Consider the following 22,159-nt stretch of genomic DNA (forward strand, 5'->3'; position numbering starts at 1 on the left):
CTATTGATACAATAAAAGGCCAGCAGATCAGGAATAAGCAATGAGTTTTGGAGTCGATCCCTCTGAAAACTCCATGGAAATGTCCAACTCTGACCGGATCAAACATATGCGTATGTGATGAACCTAGTTAGAATTGTGACACCAGATATTCAGGTGGATGTCAACAAACTTAGAAAGAGTAGAGAAATCACAGGGATTTGAATGATCTACCGTATAAAAAATTGTTGTGTTTGATGTTCAGCAAAGTTTGTACAATAAGAAATTATAATATCATACCTATAGATGCCATTCATATAATTGAATGATATATCATGAAATAAAGAATCAGGTGTGTTTGGTTAATCGTTTGTATGCACACATACATAGTAGCAACACTAGCCTTTTGTTGGACACAATTTTGTTTAATAACTTGTTGTTTACTGAATAATTCTCAATAGTGCTTGCCTTGCAAATCAGCATTCAGGTTCAAAGTCACTAAGTGGTCACTTCTCCCAAGGGGAACCAGAAATCCACAGGAACCCTTTTGGGACTAGGTGACTCTCCCAACTTGACCCCTGTAATCTAACTGGCTCACTGACCAGTCGAATGGCAAAAGCTTCACAGCACACACACATGAACATGGTTCAGGTAGGCAACTAGTCCTCTCTAATGCACAGCCCTCCCCTCTCTAATGCACAGCCCTCCCCTCTCTCCACAGCTCCTGAACTCCCTGACACCCGAGGAGAACACCCAATGCCAGCACGGCCTATACTTCCAGGATGGAGAGAGGCGTGTGGACTACATCCTCACCTACCACATCAAAAAGCCCAGCAGCTCCCGCTCTAACAGACAGTCCTCCCGCTTCACCGACAATGCCTTCACACGGAGCCTCCGCCGCGGGACGGCCAGGCTGGGACGACCCCCGCCCCCGCAGCCCAGAGGTGACCCGGAGGTGGCCTCTCAGGACCACAGCATGGACTACCACGAGGACGACAAGCGCTACCGCCGGGAAGAGTTTGAGGGCAACCTGAGGGATATGGGCCTGGAGCTGGAGAAGGATGAGGATGTGAGTTGCTTCTCTATGGCTTCTCTGTTCTCTTCTTTTTTACAGCCTCAAACCCACCTGATATTATTAGCTACAGTATATCACAAAAGTGAGTACACCCCTCACATTTCTGTAAATATTTGAGTATATCTTTTCATGTGACAACACTGAAGAAATGGCACTTTGCTACAATGTAAAGAAGTGAGTGTACAGCTTGTATAACAGTGTAAATTTGCTGTCCCCTCAAAATAACTCAACACACAGCCATTCATCTCTAAATTGCTGCCAACAAAAGTGAGTACACACCTAAGTGAAAATGTCCAAATTGGGCCCAATTAGTCATTTTCCCTCCCCGGTGTCATGTGACTCGTTACTGTTACAAGGTCTCAGGTGTGAATGGGGAGCAGGTGTGTTAAATTTGGTGTCATCGCTCTCACACTCCCTCATACTGACTGGTCACTGGAAGTTCAACATGGCACCTCATGGCAAAGAACTCTCTGAGGATCTGAAAAAAATAATTGTTGCTCTACATAAAGATGGCCTGGGCTATAAGAAGATTGCCAAGACCCTGAAATTGAGCTGCAGCATGGTGGCCAAGACCATGGTCGACCAAAGAAGTTGAGTGCACGTGCTCAGCGTCATATCCAGAGGTTGTCTTTGGGAAATAGACGTATGAGTGCTGCCAGCATTGCTGCAAAGGTTGAAGGGGTGGGACCATACGCCGTACACTGCATCAAATTGGTCTGCATGGCTGTCGTCCCAGAAGGAAGCCTCTTCTAAAGATGATACACAAGAAAGCCCGCAAACAGTTTGCTGAAGACAAGCAGACTAAGGACATGGATTACTGGAACCATGTCCTGTGGTCTGATGAGACCAAGATAAACTTATTTGGTTCAGATGGTGTCAAGCGTGTGTGGCGGCAACCAGGTGAGGAGTACAAAGACAAGTGTGTCTTGCCTCCAGTCAAGCATGGTGGTGGGAGTGTCATGGTCTGGGGCTGCATGAGTGCTGCCGGCACTGGGGAGCTACAGTTCATTGAGGGAACCATGAATGCCAACATGTACTGTGACATACTGAAGCAGAGCATGACCCCCTCCCTTCGGAGACTGGGCCGCAGGGCAGTATTCCAACATGATAACGACCCCAAACACACCTCCAAGACGACCACTGCCTTGCTAAAGAAGCTGAGGGTTAAGGTGATGGACTGGCCAAGCATGTCTCCAGATCTAAACCCTATTGAGCATCTGTGGGGCATCCTCAAACGGAAGGTGGAGGAGTGCAAGGTCTCTAACATCCACCAGCTCCGTGATGTCGTCATGGAGGAGTGGAAGAGGACTCCAGTGGCAACCTGTGAAGCTCTGGTGAGCTCCATGCCCAAGAGGGTTAAGGCAGTGCTGGAAAATGATGGTGGCCACCCAAAATATTGACACTGTGGGCCCAATTTGGACATTTTCACTTAGGTGTGTACTCACTTTTGTTGGCAGCGATTTAGACATTAATGGCTGTGTGTTGAGTTATTTTGAGGGGACAGCAAATTTACACTGTTATACAAGCTGTACACTCACTACTTTACATTGTAGCAAAGTGTCATTTCTTCAGTGTTGTCACATGAAAAGATATACTCAAATATTTACAAAAAATGTGAGGGGTGTACTCACTTTTGTGATATACTGTATGTCCGGCCAGGTCTAGCATTAGCTAGTGTTAGCTGAGCGTTAGCTTAGGGAAGAGGGGAGAACATCACGTACAATACTGTTGCCCCTCTAGAGTTTTCCAGGAGGCTGGTGGATCAGGGTTATTTTTGTCCCCACCATGCAACATTACACAAAATATACATTGTAGTTTGGCACAGCACCAGCTGAAACCGGCCTATAGAAGGCTAGCTGGACTAGCAGGGGGGTGGGTTAACTGCGTCAACCTGTCTGGCTGCTGTCATTGGTTTGTTTGTTGGATTTATTTAGAACCGCATCACAGAACCAACTGCATCATCAGTCTGTTTTCTGAAGAGGGTTCTGTTTCTCACACCTGACAATGTTTGGCTGTCTTTGAAAATGCCATTATGGACTTCAAAATCCTTTCAACATTACATCAGTAATTTCAATGTAATCTTATTTTTCTTCATTCAAAGCCAATGCATTTTGAAATCAAAATCACTGATCAGGATCACATCAAATCAACGTTTTGGACTAGAGAGTGAGAGTGAATGAAAAAGGGAAAACCCTGTGCACTTCTAGTGATAGCCTTCAGTGTGCTTGTGGTGTGTTGACCAACTGTAATCTGTAATAGAGAGTAAGAAGGACATGAGGGTGAAGTCTCAGTAATCTGAGACTATCAAGTTGGTCCGAGTGCTGATGATGGCAAGATGACAGCTGCCATGGTGGATCTCTTTACCAGACAGGGCAGGGCAGGAGAGGGCAGGGCAGGATAGGGATGGTCCAGTGGAAGGATCACACCATGCCCATGCACGCCCATGCAGACACACACACACACACACACACACACACACACACACACACACACACAAGCACACTCCAGACAAGCACACACACACATACACACACTCCAGACAAGCACACACACACATACACACACTCCAGACAAGCAATGTGGCAATGCCAGCTAGAAGATAACACAGAATACCTTGACTGTACATACACTCCTGCACATTCTCACACACTCTCACACACTCTCACACTTACAATGGGCACATTTCTCAAAAGCTTGATGTCCTATTGATATCATTAAAGTAAGTGTGTGAGAAAAAGAGACGTATGTCGTATGCCAAGTGTTCTTTGGGACTTTGTGACAGGCAGTGTACACTTCGAGAATTGGTTCTGGGTGCCAAGATGAATTGTGATTCATCTATAAACCATCCGGTTATAATTTCCATTTTGTCCCCAAATTGCATTAAAGCAACCATTCTAGTACTGAAGCTTATTCCCTCATAGATACCGCTGTTATTACAACTGTTTGTGTTCTCTGTGGGGGAAAACATACTGAATAATCTCTTTCTTATCATGTTAGTGGAGTGGAGAGAAGGGAGTAATGTTTAGGTTTTTTATCGTTTCCTCTCATCGACCGTCCATTGTGGAGTTAGTTGATTAAAACAGGCGCCCTAAGTATTATAGATCATTAAAGTGCTGTTGACTTAAACTTATCTGTATATAGAAGACACTTAGTGGATCTAATACTGGGATGGGACTGCAGTGGGAAGGGAGGAAGCGGAGGTGGTAACGGGATGTGGAGGAGTGTGAATGTTTGAGACTGAAACAGTGATGGAAACTTCTGGAAACCCATTACCTAAATCTGACCACAACCGCTCCAGAATGTTTCTCAGACTCCTTGAACGAGAATGCAGGGTGATATCTGGCAGCGCAAGACTACATAATACCTGATTGGACGTCTTTCAGAGCCGCAGGCCTAAACTCATTACTTGTTGAAACATTTATTTCATGTTTCATTTAACATGAATTCCAAGATGGCGTAGCAGTCGGACGCGTGTTTGTCTTGTCCCTTGTAAATAGTCGAACTGAATATACTTTCATGCAACCTGCCTGACCCAATGTTGTAAGGATCTGCTATTTTTATACTCAGTTAGCCACTGCTAGTGGTCTTCTCCGTTAGCTCGGACACCAGCCAGCTTTAGCTCGGTCAATACCTGCCAGTCTGCACAGCGCAATATCAACCCAGAGCATATCGGACTGCTTTTCTCTACTGCATCAATGGATTCCTGCCGCAAGCTCTGGACCATTACACAGGATCATCGCAGCTAGCTAGCTTCAACTGAGTGGCTATTTGCTGGCTAACGCCTCTGTCCCGAAGCAAGCACCAGTTAGCCTTGAGCTAGTCTCAAGCTAGGCTCATCTCCCGGCTAGCCGAAGAGGCATACCAGCTAATTCTTGGGCTGCAATACCTCTTTTGCCAATTGGCCTGGACCCTTTATTGCCGACATGGAGCCCCGCCGATCCATTACGACTGGTCTGCCGATGTAATCGTCCAATGAGGTTTCAAAAGGACTTTTCATTGCGATGTCGCCGAAGACCCATCTGCTATCCCCGGCCCGCTAGATTTCTGAACGCCGTGTCTCCCGCTCACCTAGTGTAGTAGCGACTATCATACGGCTCCCTGTCTCACCTATTGCTGTTCATTAGGACGCTATGATCACTCGGCTACACATGCCTCTCCCTAATGTCAATATGCCTTATCTACTGCTGTTTCGGTTAGTTATTATTGTTTTATTTCACTGTAGGGCCCCCAGTCCCGCTCAACATGCCTTAGATAGCTCTTTTTTCCCACCCCCCACACATGCGGAGACCTCACCTGCCTTAACTGGTGCCTCCAGAGACACAACCTCTCTCATCGTCACTCAATGCCTAGGTTTACCTCCACTGTACTCACATCCTACCATACCCTTGTCTGTACATTATGCCCTGAATATATTCTACCATGCCCAGAAACCTGCTCCTTTTATTCTCTGTTCCCTACCCACTAGATGACCAATTCTTATAGCCTTTAGCCGTACCCTTATCCTACTCCTCCTCTGTTCCTCTGGTGATGTAGAGGTTAACCCAGACCCTGTATCCCCCAGCACTACACTCATTCCCCAGGTGCTCTCATTTCTTGACTTCTGTAACCGTAAAAGCCTCGGTTTCATGCATGTTAACATCAGAAGCCTCCTCCCTAAGATTGTTTTATTTACTGCTTTAGCACACTCCGCCAACCCGGATGTCCTAGCCATGTCTGAATCGTGGATTAGGAAGGCCACCAATAATACTGAAATGTCCATCCCTAAATATAACATTTCCCGACAAGATGGAACTGCCAAAGGGGGCGGAGTTGCAATCTACTGCAGAGATAGCCTGCAGAGTTCTGTCATACTATCCAGGTCTATGCCCAAACAGTTTGAGCTTCTACTTTTGAAAATCCTTCCAAAAATAGGTCTCTCACTGTTGCCACTTGTTATAGACCCCCTCAGCCCCCAGCTGTGCCCTGGACACCATATGTGAATTGATTTCCCCCCATCTATCTTCAGAGTTCATACTGTTAGGTGACCTAAACTGGGAAATGCTTAACACTCCGGCCATCCTACAATCTAAGCTAGATGCCCTCAATCTCACCCAAATTATCAAGGAACCTACCAGGTACAACCCTATATCCGTAAACATGGGAACCCTCATAGATATCATCCTGACCAACTTGCCCTCTAAATACACCTCTGCTGTCTTCAACCAGGATCTCAGCGATCACTGCCTCATTGCCTGTGTCCGTAATGGGTCCGCGGTCAAATGACCACCCCTCATCACTGTCAAACGCTCTCTAAAACACCTCAGCGAGCAGGCCTTTCTAATCGACCTGGCAAGGGTATCCTGGAAGGATATTGACCTCATCCCATCAGTAGATGATGCCTGTTTTTTCTTTAAAAGAGCCTTCCTCACCATCTTAAATAAGCATGCCCCATTCAAAAAATGTTGAACTAAGAACAGATATAGCCCTTGGTTCACTCCAGACTTGGCTGCCCTTGACCAGTATTAGAAGATCCTGTGGCGTGCTGAATTAGCATTGAACAGTATGCAACTTTTCAGGGAAGTCAGGAACCAATATACACAGTCAGTTAGGAAAGCTAAGGCTAGCTTTTTCAAACAGAAATGCATCCTTGCATCCTGTAGCACTAATTCCAGAAAGTTTTGGGACACTGTAAAGTCCATGGAGAATAAGAGCACCTCCTCCCAGCTGCCCACTGCACTGAGGCTAGGAAACACTGTCACCACCGATAAATCTACGATAATTAGTTTTACTAGTATTTAAGAACAGTTGGAGGCCACAGAAGGAGTGTTCTGGCCAACAGCTCTACACCCTCCGCAGCAACTTTCCCAAGCCCCCCGAGCTGGTCATGGATGCACCTCAGCCACGCTCAAGGTCCTAAATGATATCATAGCCGCCATCTATAAAAGACAGTACTGTGCAGCCGTCTTCATCGACCTGGCCAAGGCTTTCGACTCTGTCAAACACTGCATTCTTATCGGCTGACTCAATAGCTTTGATTTCACAAATGACTGCCTCGCCTGGTTCACCAACTACTTCTCAGATAGAGTTCAGTGTGTCAAATCGGAGGGCCTGTTGTCCAGACCTCTGGCAGTGCCACAGGGTTCAATTCTCGGTCCGACTTTTCTCTGTATATATCAATGATGTTGCTCTTGCTGCTGAAGATTCTCTGATCCACCTCTACACGGACGACACCATTCTGTATACATATGGCCCTTCTTTGGACACTGTGTTAACTAACCTCCAAACGAGCTTCATTGCCATACAATACTCCTTCTGTGGCCTCCAACTGCTCTTAAATGCTAGTAAAACTAAATGCATGCTCTTTCACCGATTGCTGCCTGCATGCTCTTCAACCGACCCGCCCGCCCGACTAGCATCACTACTCTGGACGGTTCTGACTTAGAATATTTGGACAAATGCAAAAAACTAGGTGTCTGGTTAGACTGCGAACTCTCCTTCCAGACTCCCATTAAGCATCTCCAATCCAAAATTAAATCTAGAATCTATTTCGCAACAAAGCCTCCTTCACTCATGCTGCCAAACATACCCTCGTAAAATTATCCTACCGATCCTTGACTTCGTCAATGTCATTTACAAAATTGCCTCCAACACTCTACTCAGCAAATTGATTGCAGTCTATCACAGTGCCATCTGTTATGTCACCAAAGCACCATATACTACCCACCACTGCGACCTGTATGCTCTTGTTGGCTGGCCCTCGCTAAATATTCGTCGCCAAACCCACTGGCTCCAGGTCATCTATAAGTCTTTGCTAGGTCAAGCCTCATAGCATCACCCACCCATAGCACGAGCTCCAGCAGGTATATTTCACTGGTCATCCCCAAAGCCAACACCTACTTTGGCCGCCGTTCCTTCCAGTTCTCTGCTGCCAACAACGGACGAATTGTAAAAATCACTGAAGCTGGAGACTTATATCTCCCTCTCTAACTTTAAGCATCAGCTGTCAGAGCAGCTTACCAATCACTGTACCTGTACACAGCCCATCTGTAAATAGCACACCTCATCCTCATATTGTTATTTTTTGTTGTTGCTCTTTTGCACCCCAGTATCTCTACGTGCACATCATCATCTGCACATCTACAGTGGGGCAAAAAAGTATTTAGTCAGCCACCAATTGTGCAAGTTCTCCCACTTAAAAAGATGAGAGAGGCCTGTACTTTTCATTATAGGTGCACTTCAACTATGACAGACAAAATGAGAAAAAAAAATCCAGAAAATCACATTGTAGGATTTTTAATGAATTTATTTGCAAATTATGGTGGAAAATAAGGACACCTACAAACAAGTAAGATTTCTGGCTCTCACAGACCTGTAACTTCTTTAAGAGGCTCCTCTGTCCTCCACTCGTTACCTGTATTAATGGCACCTGTTTGAACTTGTTATCAGTATAACAGACACCTGTCCACAACCTCAAACAGTCACACTCCAAACTCCACTATGGCCAAGACCAAAGAGCTGTCAAAGGACACCAGAAATAAAATTGTAGACCTGCACCAGGCTGGGAAGACTGAATCTGCAATAGGTAAGCAGCTTGGTTTGAAGAAATCAACTGTGGGAGCAATTATTAGGAAATGGAAGACATCCAAGACCACTGATAATCTCCCTCGATCTGGGACTCCACGTAAGATCTCACCCTGTGGGGTCAAAATGATCACAAGAACGGTGAGCAAAAATCCCAGAACCACACGGGGGGACCTAGTGAATGACCTGCAGAGAGCTGGGACCAAAGTAACAAAGCCTACTATCAGTAACACACTACGCCGCCAGGGACTCAAATCCTGCAGTGCCAGACGTGTCCCCCTGCTTAAGCCAGTACATGTCCAGGCCCGTCTGAAGTTTGCTACAGAGCATTTGGATGATCCAGAAGAAGATTGGGAGAATGTCATATGTTCAGATGAAACCAAAATATAACTTTTTGGTAAAAACTCAACTCGTCGTTTTTGGAGGACAAAGAATGCTGAGTTGCATCCAAAGAACACCATACCTACTGTGAAGCATGGGGGTGGAAACATCATGCTTTGGGGCTGTTTTTCTGCAAAGGGACCAGGACGACTGATCCGTGTAAAGGAAAGAATGAATGGGGCCATGTATCGTGAGATTTTGAGTGAAAACCTCCTTCCATCAGCAAGGGCATTGAAGATGAAACGTGGCTGGGTCTTTCAGCATGACAATGATCCCAAACACACCGCCTGGGCAACGAAGGAGTGGCTTCGTAAGAAGCATTTCAAGGTCCTGGAGTGGCCTAGCCAGTCTCCAGATCTCAACCCCATAGAAAATCTTTGGAGGGAGTTGAAAGTCTGTGTTGCCCAGCAACAGCCCCAAAACATCACTGCTCTAGAGGAGATCTGCATGCAGGAATGGGCCAAAATACCAGCAACCGTGTGTGAAAACCTTGTGAAGACTTACAGAAAACGTTTGACCTCTGTCATTGCCAACAAAGGGTATATAACAAAGTATTGAGAAACTTTTGTTATTGACCAAATACTTATTTTCCACCATAATCTGCAAAAAAATTCATTAGAAATCCTACAATGTTATTTCGCCACTATGACCTATTTATTGCCTTACCTCCCTAATCTTACTACATCTTACTACATTTGCACACACTGTACATAGATTTTTCTATTGTGTTATTAACTGCATGTTTGTTTATCCCATGTGTCTCTCTGTGGTGTTTTTGTTGCACTGTTTTGCTTTATCTTGGCCAGGTCACAGTTGTAAATTAGAACTTGTTCTCAGCTGGCACATCACTTGTTAAGGGGTACTGTACACACACACGATTGCTCCTCCACAAACCTTTAATAAGGTCAGTTGTAGGATTTTCATTTGGTCTGTATTGTAGCAGCAAAATAATCCTGCAGCAACAGGATTTTAATCCATAATGTTGCTTGATTGGTGCTTAGGCTATTAGCAGGTCAAAATGAGGTTGCATGAAAAGTGTAATACTGCTAATATGCTACATTTTTAGAAAGAAAGAGTTCCAACAGGGTTCTTCTGTTGTCCCCATAGGAGAACAATTTTTGGTTCCATGGAGAACCATTTTTGTTTCCAGGTTGAAACCTTTTGGGTTCCATGTATAACCCTCTGTGGAAAGGGTTCCACATGGGACCCAAAAAGGTTTTTACCTGGAACCAAAAAGGGTTCTTCAAAGGGTTCTCCTATGAGGACAGCCAAAGAACCCCTTTAGGTTCGCAGGGTAAGTCTCGGCAACAAAATTGATCAAATTAAGATCCTATCTATACACAACTACATTTTGATCCAAGACTGGCTCTATCAAAAGCTCTAATTTTGTCCAGGAGGGGTCTGTATGTTTTGCTATGTGATGGTGGGAACAGGAGACATAATGCAGTCTCACAGACTAGTTGTTGCATTCCAAAATCATTCTCGGTCCGATTACTCACAGACATACAGCCTTTTGATAGCAACGACTCCACCATGTCTTGAGTTGTAGGAAATGTCAATTCCTCATGTTTTGGATAGTGTGACATCTGTGTTTTGACGTGCAGAACACAGCACAGAGGCACGTCAAGTCCAAGGTACTTTGACAAGACGTTATACAAAGACCGATGATCTGTATCACAACCAAAAACAAAATGCTGGCTCTGAAATGGAAGGGAAAGACATCTTAAGAAGTGACAAAGCTGTTAAGACAGTCAGTGGTTCCAGAGTTCGAGATCCAAGTAAGAGACTGTGTTTTGTTTTATGATTATGCGTCCCTTGTTGCTAACGATGCTTGTCGCAGCTCTATTGGAGACTATATAAACTGAGAAAGCCTGTTAGAGTTGGTTGTTTAGAATTTGAGATCAAAGTTAAAGGCCATTCCCTGCTGCTGGTGATGGTTGCCTTGTCACAGGAGGAGTTGCACATTGAATCAGATATTCTGTGCTGTACCATGAAAGATCATCTCAGTAACCACTGATTCCATGTAAATAAACAACTAACTAACCATGATATCCTGTGGGTCATAACTGGGTAACTGAGTGACAGCAGCATCGAAGTCTTCACAGTGAATCCCTCCTGTGTGGATGTTCATGAACAGACACACTGCGAAATAATATTTGTGTTGGTACTACTTTTTACTTTTATTTTGTCGTTGTGTGCTCGACGTGCTGCGATCGCTCCCTGACAGGTCGTCATTGTAAATGTACAATGGTGAAATAAATTAAATCAAATTGAAATGCTTACGTTGAGAGACTTGTTTGTAATGATAATGATGATGTGTTTCTAAAGAATGGTAGCATATTTCTCTCGTGATTTCCCATGGTGTCTTTCCCTCTGTGTCTCGCGTAAGTAGCCTTCCGTTCCCAGACGTTGTTTTGATTGAAGTTACTGTAGAGGAGGAGGGATTTGTTTGGAGAGTCCCGTTTATTGTTTACCCAACTGTTATCCAGATGAATGTATTGCTTTCCTTAATGGCACGAGATAAATGCATGCATTTCTTTAATTATTTAATTCGGTCACCTTATTTCCCTCTGATGTTTATCCATGTCTCCATGTCATGTACTGTTTGTTGGTCTAGCATAGAAAGGGCCATATGGGCAAAGTGTTGGACACTCAGATATATTTGCTCTTAACAAACCTTAAACTTACAATGTATTGTTTCAAAAATAAACTTTGATTTTATGAAATGAATCCGCTCTGTTTATTTCAGACTAAAACTCCAGGTGTGGGTTTTGTGAAGATCCACGCTCCATGGCATGTGCTCTGTCGAGAGGCAGAGTTTATGAAGCTCAAGATGCCCACGAAAAAAGTATGTCAACTGTTGAATGACATGTAAAGGTTACCAGCTGTCAAGTCCTTGCTTCCTCCGTCCTCGTTTTTCTCCTTTGGACCTGCTCCTCCAATGAGCTTTGAGAGGGAGACGAGGAATCAGAGGAAACGAGGACTGAGGAAGCGAGGCTTTGACAACTAGTAACCTTTTCAGACACAGACTTCCTGCTAGTCATTGTCATCACCGATGATCCGTTCTATAGTGCCCTGGTTAAACTCCTGGTGGTTTTCTTCTAGGTATATGAAGTGAAGCAGTGCAGTGGTGTTGGGGCGAAGATCAACACATTGGTAAACAAAGCCACTGAACCACTTCACCCCAACGTGGAAGAGAACAGGGGACAACACGTTAAGCATCTCTCCTACGCGTTTTCCAGAGAAAAACAACACTTGTGAGTTTACACTGTATGTCTTATGGTGATATGCAATGTACAAGGCTGTATAGACTGTGTACATGTACGGTAACATATGGACTTCGATTCCTGCTCCAATCCATCTTGGTTTCAAGGACATTTAATGCACTTTTAATGTATACGTGTAGTGGCATATGGTATGGCATGTGGTGGCATATGCCTGTTGGCACACATCGAAGGACAGGCAAGAGAAACAGCTGAAGGCTTGTAAACGTGAGTATATAAGTATCACGATTATATATACAAGATTGTTCTCTAAAGCCCTAATGGCCGCTCCTATCCATCTGTGTTTAATGAGCATTTCATCAACTTCCTCAAATGGACCACTGTAGCAGCATATGGTATAACATGTGGCATACCTATTGCCACACACTGAAGGCCGAACAGAAAAATAGCTAAAGGCCTGAAGGTTTGAGGGCTTGAACAACGAGAGACTATCAATATTAACTGTGACACAGTTTAGGAAGAGCAAAAAAACAAAAAGGCTAGTTAGAAATAGTAGCCTAGCAGTTAGGAGCGTCGGGTCAGTAACCGAATGGTTGCTAGGTTGAATCCCAGAGCTGACTAGGGGAAAAATCTGTTGATGTGGTCTTGAGCAAGGCACTTCGCCCTAATTGCTCCTGTAAATCGCTCTGGATAAGAGTGTCTGCCAAATGACAATAAACGTGAAGATATGGTATGGTAAACAATTTCCTGAAAAGATGGAGTTACTCTACTGAGAGCTGAAATTGAACCCATTATTCTGTAACTCTTCCAGGAAAGAATTACCAGGAAGGACAGACATACCAGCTCACACATGATCTAGCCCAGAAGCAGAAGTCAAATAAACATGATGTTGATGTTTTGTTTAATGTAAAAAAAAAAGTTTAAAAAAAAAGGTCTTGTCAGCTTTTACTCTTACTCAAACAACACACAACAGTATTTGTCTAAGGGCATAAGCTATAAACAGGGTTATTTCTGCCTGCGTTTGTTGTTGATTTGTTTTGTCTAGAGATTGGGTGGGAGTCTATCTCGAGCTGCTGGCTTAATGCTGGAGTCTATCCTATTCCATCCATGCTCTCTGTTCATCTGGTGTAGCTGTACCTATGCTAACCAAAACAATCTCCCATGGGTTATCTATTACAGGTCTGCAAGACCTTTAAAGACCTTTAGGCCCTCTAGTCCCTGGATGTGCAAGCCTGGTCCCAGATCTGTTGCTGCGGTCTTGCCAACTCCACGTCGCGTGACAATAGCCATGGGAGTTGGCAAGACAGTAGGAAGAGATCTGGGACCAGGCTTTGTCCGGGGTGCCTAACCACTGACATCCTCTCTATAATTGGTTTCATTCCAGTCTGTGTGTAAAGCACTTCTGGGAAGGTCTTTATTGTGTGCTGGTACAACAGTAGGAAAGAGTGTCTCTCTTTATAATGTGGGTATATGACTACAAAGACCAACTGCCTGTATGTCCCCAGTTAACACAACGGTCTCTGTGCGTTTTCTGTAACAGGTTTGATTTATCAGACAGAGACTCCTTCTTTGACAGTAAAACAAGAGCTTCAATAGTAAGTGTTTCTTCATTGTGTCGGCCAAATCCTCCATTACAGTAGACTCTAGACTGCAGTCATAATGACCGTTGGTTAGATGTTCTCAGTGTATTGAGGGGAAACGTAATAGGAATGTGCTGTTCTGTATTCACTTATTCTTCACTTCTTATCTTATCAGGTTTTTGAAGTATTGAAACGTACAAAATGCACAAAGGCTAAGTATAGTATGGGTAAGTCATAACAGTCTGCCTTGTTTTTATATACCCGTCATCTAGGAGGGGTTCTCCTGTCACTGGTTAGTTGGAGTGTTATATCTGTGCTTATGTAGTACATATGTATCATGCACAAGAACGCAGTAAGTATGCAGAATGTAGACAATAGTCTGTTCCTTGCGTGTGTGTGTGTGTTTTAGAACCTATATGCCTGAACAAAATGCTGATTCTCAAATGGTCCTTTAGACTGAAATGGTACCTCTGAGTTGTCACTAGTACCCGAGGTGCAACCCCTTTTAAGGGCATTTGTTCATGTACTTGGATATGCCAAAAGCAGTGACTAAAGATCAACAGAATGACCTGCTATTTCATTTGGATTTGAAACAGGTTTTTTTTTCTGCCTGTAGGGATCACCAGCCTGCTAGGTAGTGGAGTCTACACAGCTGCCTATCCGCTACATGATGTGAGTACTCATTGCAATCAGCATGTGTGTTTACAATAAAACTAGATTGTACAATTTGTATCTGAAATGTGTCTTTTTGCAGTATTATGTTATTCCCAACCACCTGGACATCACATGTGTTGCTGTTTTAATGACTTTTGAGACATCAGCAGTCAATTCAACTCTTGAGTGCTGACTATACGATACATTTAACTTCCAACTTGACTGTCTATGGATATGATTCTTAATATTTTAATAGGTGTTGTTGAGTCCAGTCAAATAGGTCATGCGTTACAGGCCTAGGCTTGCAGTAAATTGAGGTACAGTGGAGTCCGACATTATTGACACCCTTGATAAAGATGAGCAAAAATGACTGTATAAAATAAATTATTCAAATACTGAGCAATATTGTACGAAAAAATTATACTAATACAATTTCTCAGAGAAATATATTTTGTTTAATACGTTTTTACATTTTTTTTTTATCTCAAAATGCTAACGGTCAAACTTATTGACACCCCTAAAGATTCTTATAAATAAAGTAGTCCAAATGTTGTATTTGGTCCCATATTCCTAGCATGCAATGACTACAGCTTGTGACTCTACAAACTTGTTGAATGCATTTGCAGTTCTTTTTCATTGAGTTTCAGATTATTTTGTGTCCAATAGAAATGAATGGGTAATAATGTATTGTGTCATTTTGGAGTCACTTTTATCATAAATAAGAATAGAATATGTTTTTAAACACTTCACATTAATGTGAATGCTACCATGATTACCGCTAATCCTGAATTAATCGTGAATAATGATGAGTGAGAAAGGGTCAAAGATCCCCAAGAAATGCGAACCTCTCACTATTACCAATAAAAAGGGAGTTTAGCATGTCTTGGGGGTGTGATCTTTGACCTTTGACCTTCTTTGACCTTTAACTTTCTAATCTGAAACACAACAAAAACGAATGAACTGCAAATGCGTCCAACAAGTTTGTAGAGTCATTACATACTGGGAATATGGGACCAAATACTACACGTTTGACTACTTTATGTATAAGATTCTTTAGGGGTGTCAATTTTGACCACTACCTTTTAGAGATACACAATTATTACTTGTTAAATAAAATCTCTTTCTCTGAGAAATTATTAGTATTAGTTTAACATAATATGATTTCCCTTTTTTTTTTTTTTTGGAGCATACAATATGGCTCATTATTTTGAATGATTTGCTCATCTTCGTCAAGATGTCAGTGACCCTAGTCTGGACGAATCACAAGACAGAGACATAACTCTGTTTCATTTGTTTTGCAGGGAGATGTGGATGGTGAAAACGTGGAGCCCAATGATAGGAAGGTGAGTGACATAAACATGACCACACTGAACTAATACTTTTTTTTTAAGGAGACACTGATGTTAATATACCACACTGCAGCCGTGTTTCTGCTGCTGCGACAATCAATTGGAGTACAGCTGTGTGTGTTTGTGAAAACCTAAAAGCGCCAACATGTTTTTTTCTTAAAAGTGCCAACATGGGTCTTTAAAAAATATGTTTTTATCCCAAATTGGTCATGATTGTAAAAGAGACACTTTGGTTACATAAATTATTGGTTTTAATCCCCCCAAAATAAGCACATATTTGAAAATGTTCAACATTTATAGTCAAATTTGATATTTAAAAAATATTACTTTTTGCATGTTTTTCAAAATGTTTTTAACAGTTGTTTTGACCAATTTCATCTATAGCAACTTGCCATGAACATGTTTCTGTTTCAGTGTTGATTCTGTGATACTTGGCAATTGAGCTGACGTACCGGTACAACCTAAGATGGCCGCCAATATGAGCGTTATAAGCGATGTACAGTAGGTGCCAGTGCCATCAGACTCTAACTTTGCAACTCCAATTGCATCTGAAATATGAAACGCTCAGCTTAGTATAACAACATTGACTGGAATATAAATATGTATAGTGGATTTGGAACAGAGGCACAGATAAAATATATAAACGTTTTTTTTTTTAAATAGTATTTGAACCCAGTTTTAGTTTAGAGCAGACTCAAAGGTTTGTTTGGCTTTCCAACAGACATTCCTGTTCTTCAGCACCTTCATATTTTTTGGTCCTCTGTTCTTTAATGGGCTACGTCCTTGAGTTTACACCTCAGATGTCGTATGGAATTGAGGTCTGGACCGTGCTTTGAGGTCTGGAAATTGGCTAGTCAAGAAGAGTGCTTTGTCTTTACCAATCTGGTAAAGGGCATTTATGATGCCCTAAAACATAAGAAAGCAAAAAGGCATAATTCTGCCTATAAATGAGTTAAAACAACATGAAAAGTAGGAAATATCCAGCATCTTCATTGCTGTTTAGCTAGGCTGCTGTGCGTATTAATGGTGGTGTGGTGCTGTATGGGCCATCTGTTGAGTGCTAAAAGGAGGATCCTTGGCATCCCCATCATTGAAAAAGAGAATAACGACATGTAATTGAGGAATTCTCTCTGAATGCAGACGTCTCAAAGTCTCTTATCTTTCTCCCCCTGGGAACGATTACAATAAGCTCAGCTTGGCAACAGAGGGAATCTACATAGCTCCTAGTGTGTGCGTGTGTGCGTGCATGTGTGTGTGTGTGTGTGTGTGCTGCCACATCCTCAGCCAGATGCCTTTTCATGTTTCATCACTTATCACCACCACCATCTGTCCCATCCCCACGATAACCAAAAATGTGTCTAACTATCCAACTGTTTACACTCTTATAGCTAGCATAATCACGCTGATAAAATCAATGCACGCATAATATAGTTCACAAAGGATAAGTGTCTCTCAGAAATGAGAGGGGGAAGAGGGGGGAGGAGGAGGGTAGTTTTGAGTGGTGACAAAACAAGAGAAGAAAGCTGCCTGTCTGTAGCCTGTTGATTAACTAGACGTTGTGGAGAGAAAAGTCTCGTGTGTTATGTTGATGTGGCCTCTGCAGTATTTCAGTAGGATGGTTGTGGTGGAAACCCTGCCTGTTAAGGGTGGAGGGTGGAGAGACAGAGAGACCCTGACTGTAGAGGGGAGAAAGGGAGAGAGAAAGAACGGCCTCATCACCCTCTTGTGACACTGGCAGGACATCAGGAGGGGACAGTTCCAACACTCTGAGCCTGCACTGCCACTGGCATGGCCCAGCCAACCTCAGCATGTTGTACCCGAGGCAGAGGAGACGAGAGGAGCAAGGGGAGGAAAACAAAGCCCTGGCACCAAGCGTGCGTCACCACACTTCTCTGTCCACATCAGAGAACTGTCAACATCTGAGCACTAGCCTCTGACAGAGCTCCAGAGTTCCTCTGTGGAGATGGGAGGACTCCACCAATCAGCATTTAATGTGTGGCCTGATGGAAGCCTCTCTCTCTCTCTCCCTTTCTCAATTCGACTCACTCTCTCTCTCCTTAATTCAATCTCTTCTCCCTCCCTTTCTCTCTACCTCCTAAAATTTTACACTGGTTTCTGGTACAGTGGCACTTGACCCAGCAAGAGAATGACACATCACTGAGATAGAGAGAAAGAGAGAGAGACCCTGAGGCTACTCATTGTTTTCTTCATTAGTTGGATTATCTCTACATGTATTGTCTGAATGTGGTATAAATATGATATGATGGCTTGGTTTCAGAGTACCTTGCCTCACCCATAGTGACACTGAGGTGTTGGGGGCGGGAGTGTTAGAAGGAATGTTTGTGTGTTCTAAAACTTAAAAACTGGGTCGCACACACACAGATCACTTACTGATGTCTGCATGGCTGTGAGATCCACTATGTGACCCGCCCAGGCACAACCCGATACCAGGGGGCCTCGTCCATGAGGGAATATACACTTTGAGATTCTTCAAATAGCCACCTTTCGCCTTGATGACAGCTTTGCACACTCTTGGCGTTCTCTCAACCAGCTTCACGAGGCAGTCACCTGGAATGCATTTAAATGAACAGGCGTGCCTTTTTAAAAGTTCATTTAATTTATTTATTTCCTTCTTAATGCGTTTGAGCCAATCAGTTGTGTTGTGACAAGGTAGGGCTGGCCATACAGGAGATAGCCTTATTTGGTAAAAGTGCTATGAGTTACCTCTGCTGCAGAGGACAAGTTCATTAGAGTTACCAGCCTCAGAAATTGCAGCCGAAATAAATGCTTCACAGAGTTCAAGTAACAGACACATTTCAACATCAACTGTTCAGAGGAGACTGTGTGAATCAGGCCTTCATGGTTGAATTGCTGCAAAGAAACCACTACTAAAGGGCACCAATAAGGAGAAGAGACTTGCTTGGGCCAAGAAACATGAGCAATGTACATTAAACCGGTGGAAATTTGTCCTTTGGTCTGGAGTCCAAATTGGAGATTTTGGTTCCAGCAGTCGTGTCTTTGTGAGATGCGGTGTGGGTGAACGGATGATCTCCGCATGTGTATTTCCCAACGTAAAGCATGTGGGGGCGCTTTGCTGGTGACACTGTGTGTGATTTATTTAGAATTCAAGACACACTTAACCAGCATGGCTACCACAGCATTCTGCAGCGATACGCCATACCATCTGGTTTGGGCTTAGTGGGACTATCATTTGTTTTTCAAAAGGACAATGACCCAACACACCTCCAGGCTGTTTAATGGATATTTTACCAAGAAGAAGAGTGATGGAGTGCTGCATCAGATGACATGGCCTCCACAATCCCCCGACGTCAACCAAATTGAGATGGTTTGGGATGAGTCGGACTGCAGAGTGAAGGAAAAGCAGCCAACAAGTGCTCAGCTTATGTGGGACTCCTTCAAGACTGTTGGAAAAGCATTCCAGGTGAAACTGTTTGAAAGAATGCCAAGAGTGTGCAAAGCTGTCATCAAAGCAAAGGGTGGCTATTTAAAAGAATCTCAAATATAAAATCTATTTAGATTTGTTTAACACTTTTTTGGTGAGGGGGGGGGGGGGGGCTGAGAAAGAGAGAAACAGAGCATGTCTTCTTTACTCTAAAGACAGCCTCTCAGATTTACTTCAAGAGAACCATTATTTTTTGGGGGGTTGATAAAATGATCAAGGATACATAAGAGGCTAGACGAGATTATGAATTAGACGAAGATGAATGAGAAGTGACGGAGTCAAAAATAAATCAGTCTTTCAGTAGTAGATAAGGACATTGTTGCGCTAGGATGTTCAGCTTCACAGTTCTACTCTAGCACTTGACAAAAGCAGTCACTCAGCGAAACACCAGCATGAAGGGTGTTGATCAGAGACACAGTGGTGTCATGGAGAGGAGAGGGAGGACTGTAACACACAGTAACTGTGTTTGATGGAAGGAACACAGCCTGTGTCCCCAACCCCCAATAGTGTAGACTGTGTTCCAACTCCACCAGTCACAACGTTCCCTACTCCCAGTCTCTCCACCCTATTCCTCACCACCTCACCCCTCCCCCTCTCTGTCTCGCCTACTCCTTGAGCCCTCCCAACTCCCACCTCCCCCTTAACAACCTCACTCATCTGTACTTTACCACGGTAGCACTGTCTCTCTATTCGTCCCCCCTGTCATCTGTTGTCAGTTGAAGGAAGAAAAAGGAGCTGGCTTCAAACGCCTTTCACGCTCTCGCACCATCTCTCACCCTTTGGCCCGCGGGTCTCTAACTGCAGCTCATGTTAGCCCTCAGAAGTCAAAAGACCCATTCACAGTTCTCACACACTCTCTCCAGCAATCATGCTTAGAGCTGAGACGGATATACTTGTCAGTGAGAGTCATAGGGAAGAGGGGTCTAATGCTGAAAGATTGAAGTGAATGCATGTTGGTTTGAAAGCAATATCTCTGACGGGAGACTAACAGCCAAAACATTTCCTCTACACTTGTTTACTGCTTGAATGAAGAGATCAAGCAAAAAAAAAAAAAAACTTTTAAACTCTCTTTTGAGTGTGGACCCTCTAATGCATGTGATGGTTTCAAAGTAATCCATCACGTTGTTCTTTGTTTCAGCTCTTGTATGAGGAGTGGGCGAGTTACAGTGTATTTTACAAATACCAGCCTATCGGGCTAGTGAGGTGAGTTAAAGTTTCAAATTCTGAACCGGATCTTGAAAGCTTAGATTGCTCTGTTCTTCCTCAATCTCTGCCTGGTTAATGTCTGTTCAGATCAAAACGTCACAATATGTTTTTATCTACATGTAAAAAATATATAAAAAGTCGGAATGGAGAAAGTGTTGGACCTTACTTTCTAATGCAGCGTGTTGTTTATCATGCAGGAAGTCCTTTATACGTGTTCTATTCTATCCAAAAGCTGAGATTGTTCTGTTCTTCCCATGCAGGAAGTACTTTGGGGAGAAGATAGGGCTGTACTTTGCTTGGCTGGGGCTGTACACCCAGATGCTGATCCCTGCTTCTCTAGTGGGAGTCATCGTGTTCCTGTACGGCTGTGCCACTGTAGACAACAACATTCCCAGGTTAGCAACATAAGGCCCCATACACAGCTTGTCAGAAAACCAAGGAAATAGTCACAGGTTCTAGCAGATAGAATCATAGGGCATGTCTACGTGAGGTTACGATACACACAATTCGTTCACTGTGTGCAAGGGGCCAAGAACCATTGAAACCAAATGGAAAGCCCATAAAGTGTCCTCCGGAGACATAGCTCAAGTAGAGGTATGACCTCACGTCCTAATCAGACATCCAATTGAATCGCTTCAAATATTGTGACAGACAGACAGCTGTAGGCTGTAGAGTGGTAAACAGTGGGATGGTGACACACAGTAGAGAGGAACTGTGCCATGGTAACTGACAAGTGCTCAACTTGAAGCCTTGGCCAAAGATGGAACAAACAGACATGTAAACGATTTGTATTCAATCATCTTCACTTCCTGCTAGCATAAATAATGCAGTTTAATAACGCATTGACAAGATAGACCAGGTCACTTCCTACTGCCTGCTGCCTTAAGCTTAGTCTTGGTTTGGCAGTCCAGAACAATAAAAAGGAAACAAGGAAACGTGTTCCTCCGGAGACAGAAGGGGTGATTTCTAACGACCAACATCTGGTTGATGTTAGAATAGACGACAAGGCGAGCTGAAGCTTCACCCCTGGCTAACGTCTCTCGTCTCAGTCAGGATAGTTCGACACTGCTCTCTGTGTCTCAATTCTCTGCCACTGGAGTTCACAGGAACTGAACATACTTAGACTTAGCCTCGAGCTCCAGCATTCTACTGTGTTGAGAGCCTGGCTCGTGAGACTAGAGCCAGCTAAACTACACAATCCAGATCCCTGACATTATTGTGTAAATATTTTCATCAATAGTCGGTTCAGCGAACTCTGGGCAGGTGTACATTCACCACATTTACGATGATTTATTCAATACTCACTATAATATTATAATACTGTATATTAGATCTATAGAAGTCAAAAGTCCCTATAGCTTGCAGTGGTTCTCCTAGGATTTCTTTCAGCTTTGGTGGACAAGGTAGCGAGGGAGTTTTTTTTTGGATGTTGTAGAACGACTATGAGAAGGTCACTTCTGGTGATATTGTTTTAAAGACATTCTACTCCAAAATGCACAAAAATTGAATTACTGTATGTTGACACCATCTGAAATATAACTACCGCGTGCCACTGCACTGTGCTCTGTTTGTTACAAATATATGATGTAACTTGTCACTGATCTTAAAGGGATAACGCAAGAGATAATGTTAAATATAATCTTAAAGGGATAATGCAAGATTTTGGCAATTGAGCTATTTTATTACTTACC

At 43.3% G+C, this 22,159-nt stretch overlaps 1 protein-coding gene across 8 annotated transcripts in view; it reads left to right on the forward strand.

Moving 5' to 3' along the window:
• The window catches only part of LOC110524569 (anoctamin-1), a 66,407-nt gene that overhangs the window by 15,472 nt on the left and 28,776 nt on the right, over positions 1-22,159 (forward strand). For all 8 annotated transcript variants that reach the window (XM_036979578.2, XM_090233587.1, XM_090233575.1 and 5 more), the window contains 9 exons: positions 698-1,045; positions 11,742-11,840; positions 12,098-12,249; positions 13,757-13,811; positions 13,972-14,023; positions 14,413-14,468; positions 15,752-15,793; positions 20,401-20,465; positions 20,729-20,863. In XM_036979578.2, the coding sequence (XP_036835473.1) occupies positions 698-1,045; positions 11,742-11,840; positions 12,098-12,249; positions 13,757-13,811; positions 13,972-14,023; positions 14,413-14,468; positions 15,752-15,793; positions 20,401-20,465; positions 20,729-20,863 (1,004 nt within the window). The remainder of the gene's footprint in view (positions 1-697; positions 1,046-11,741; positions 11,841-12,097; positions 12,250-13,756; positions 13,812-13,971; positions 14,024-14,412; positions 14,469-15,751; positions 15,794-20,400; positions 20,466-20,728; positions 20,864-22,159) is intronic.

The sequence above is a fragment of the Oncorhynchus mykiss genome, chromosome 1 (genome assembly GCF_057628025.1).
Source record: "Oncorhynchus mykiss isolate SJ-2025 chromosome 1, ASM5762802v1, whole genome shotgun sequence".
In the NCBI taxonomy this organism is placed as follows: Eukaryota; Metazoa; Chordata; class Actinopteri; order Salmoniformes; family Salmonidae; genus Oncorhynchus; species Oncorhynchus mykiss.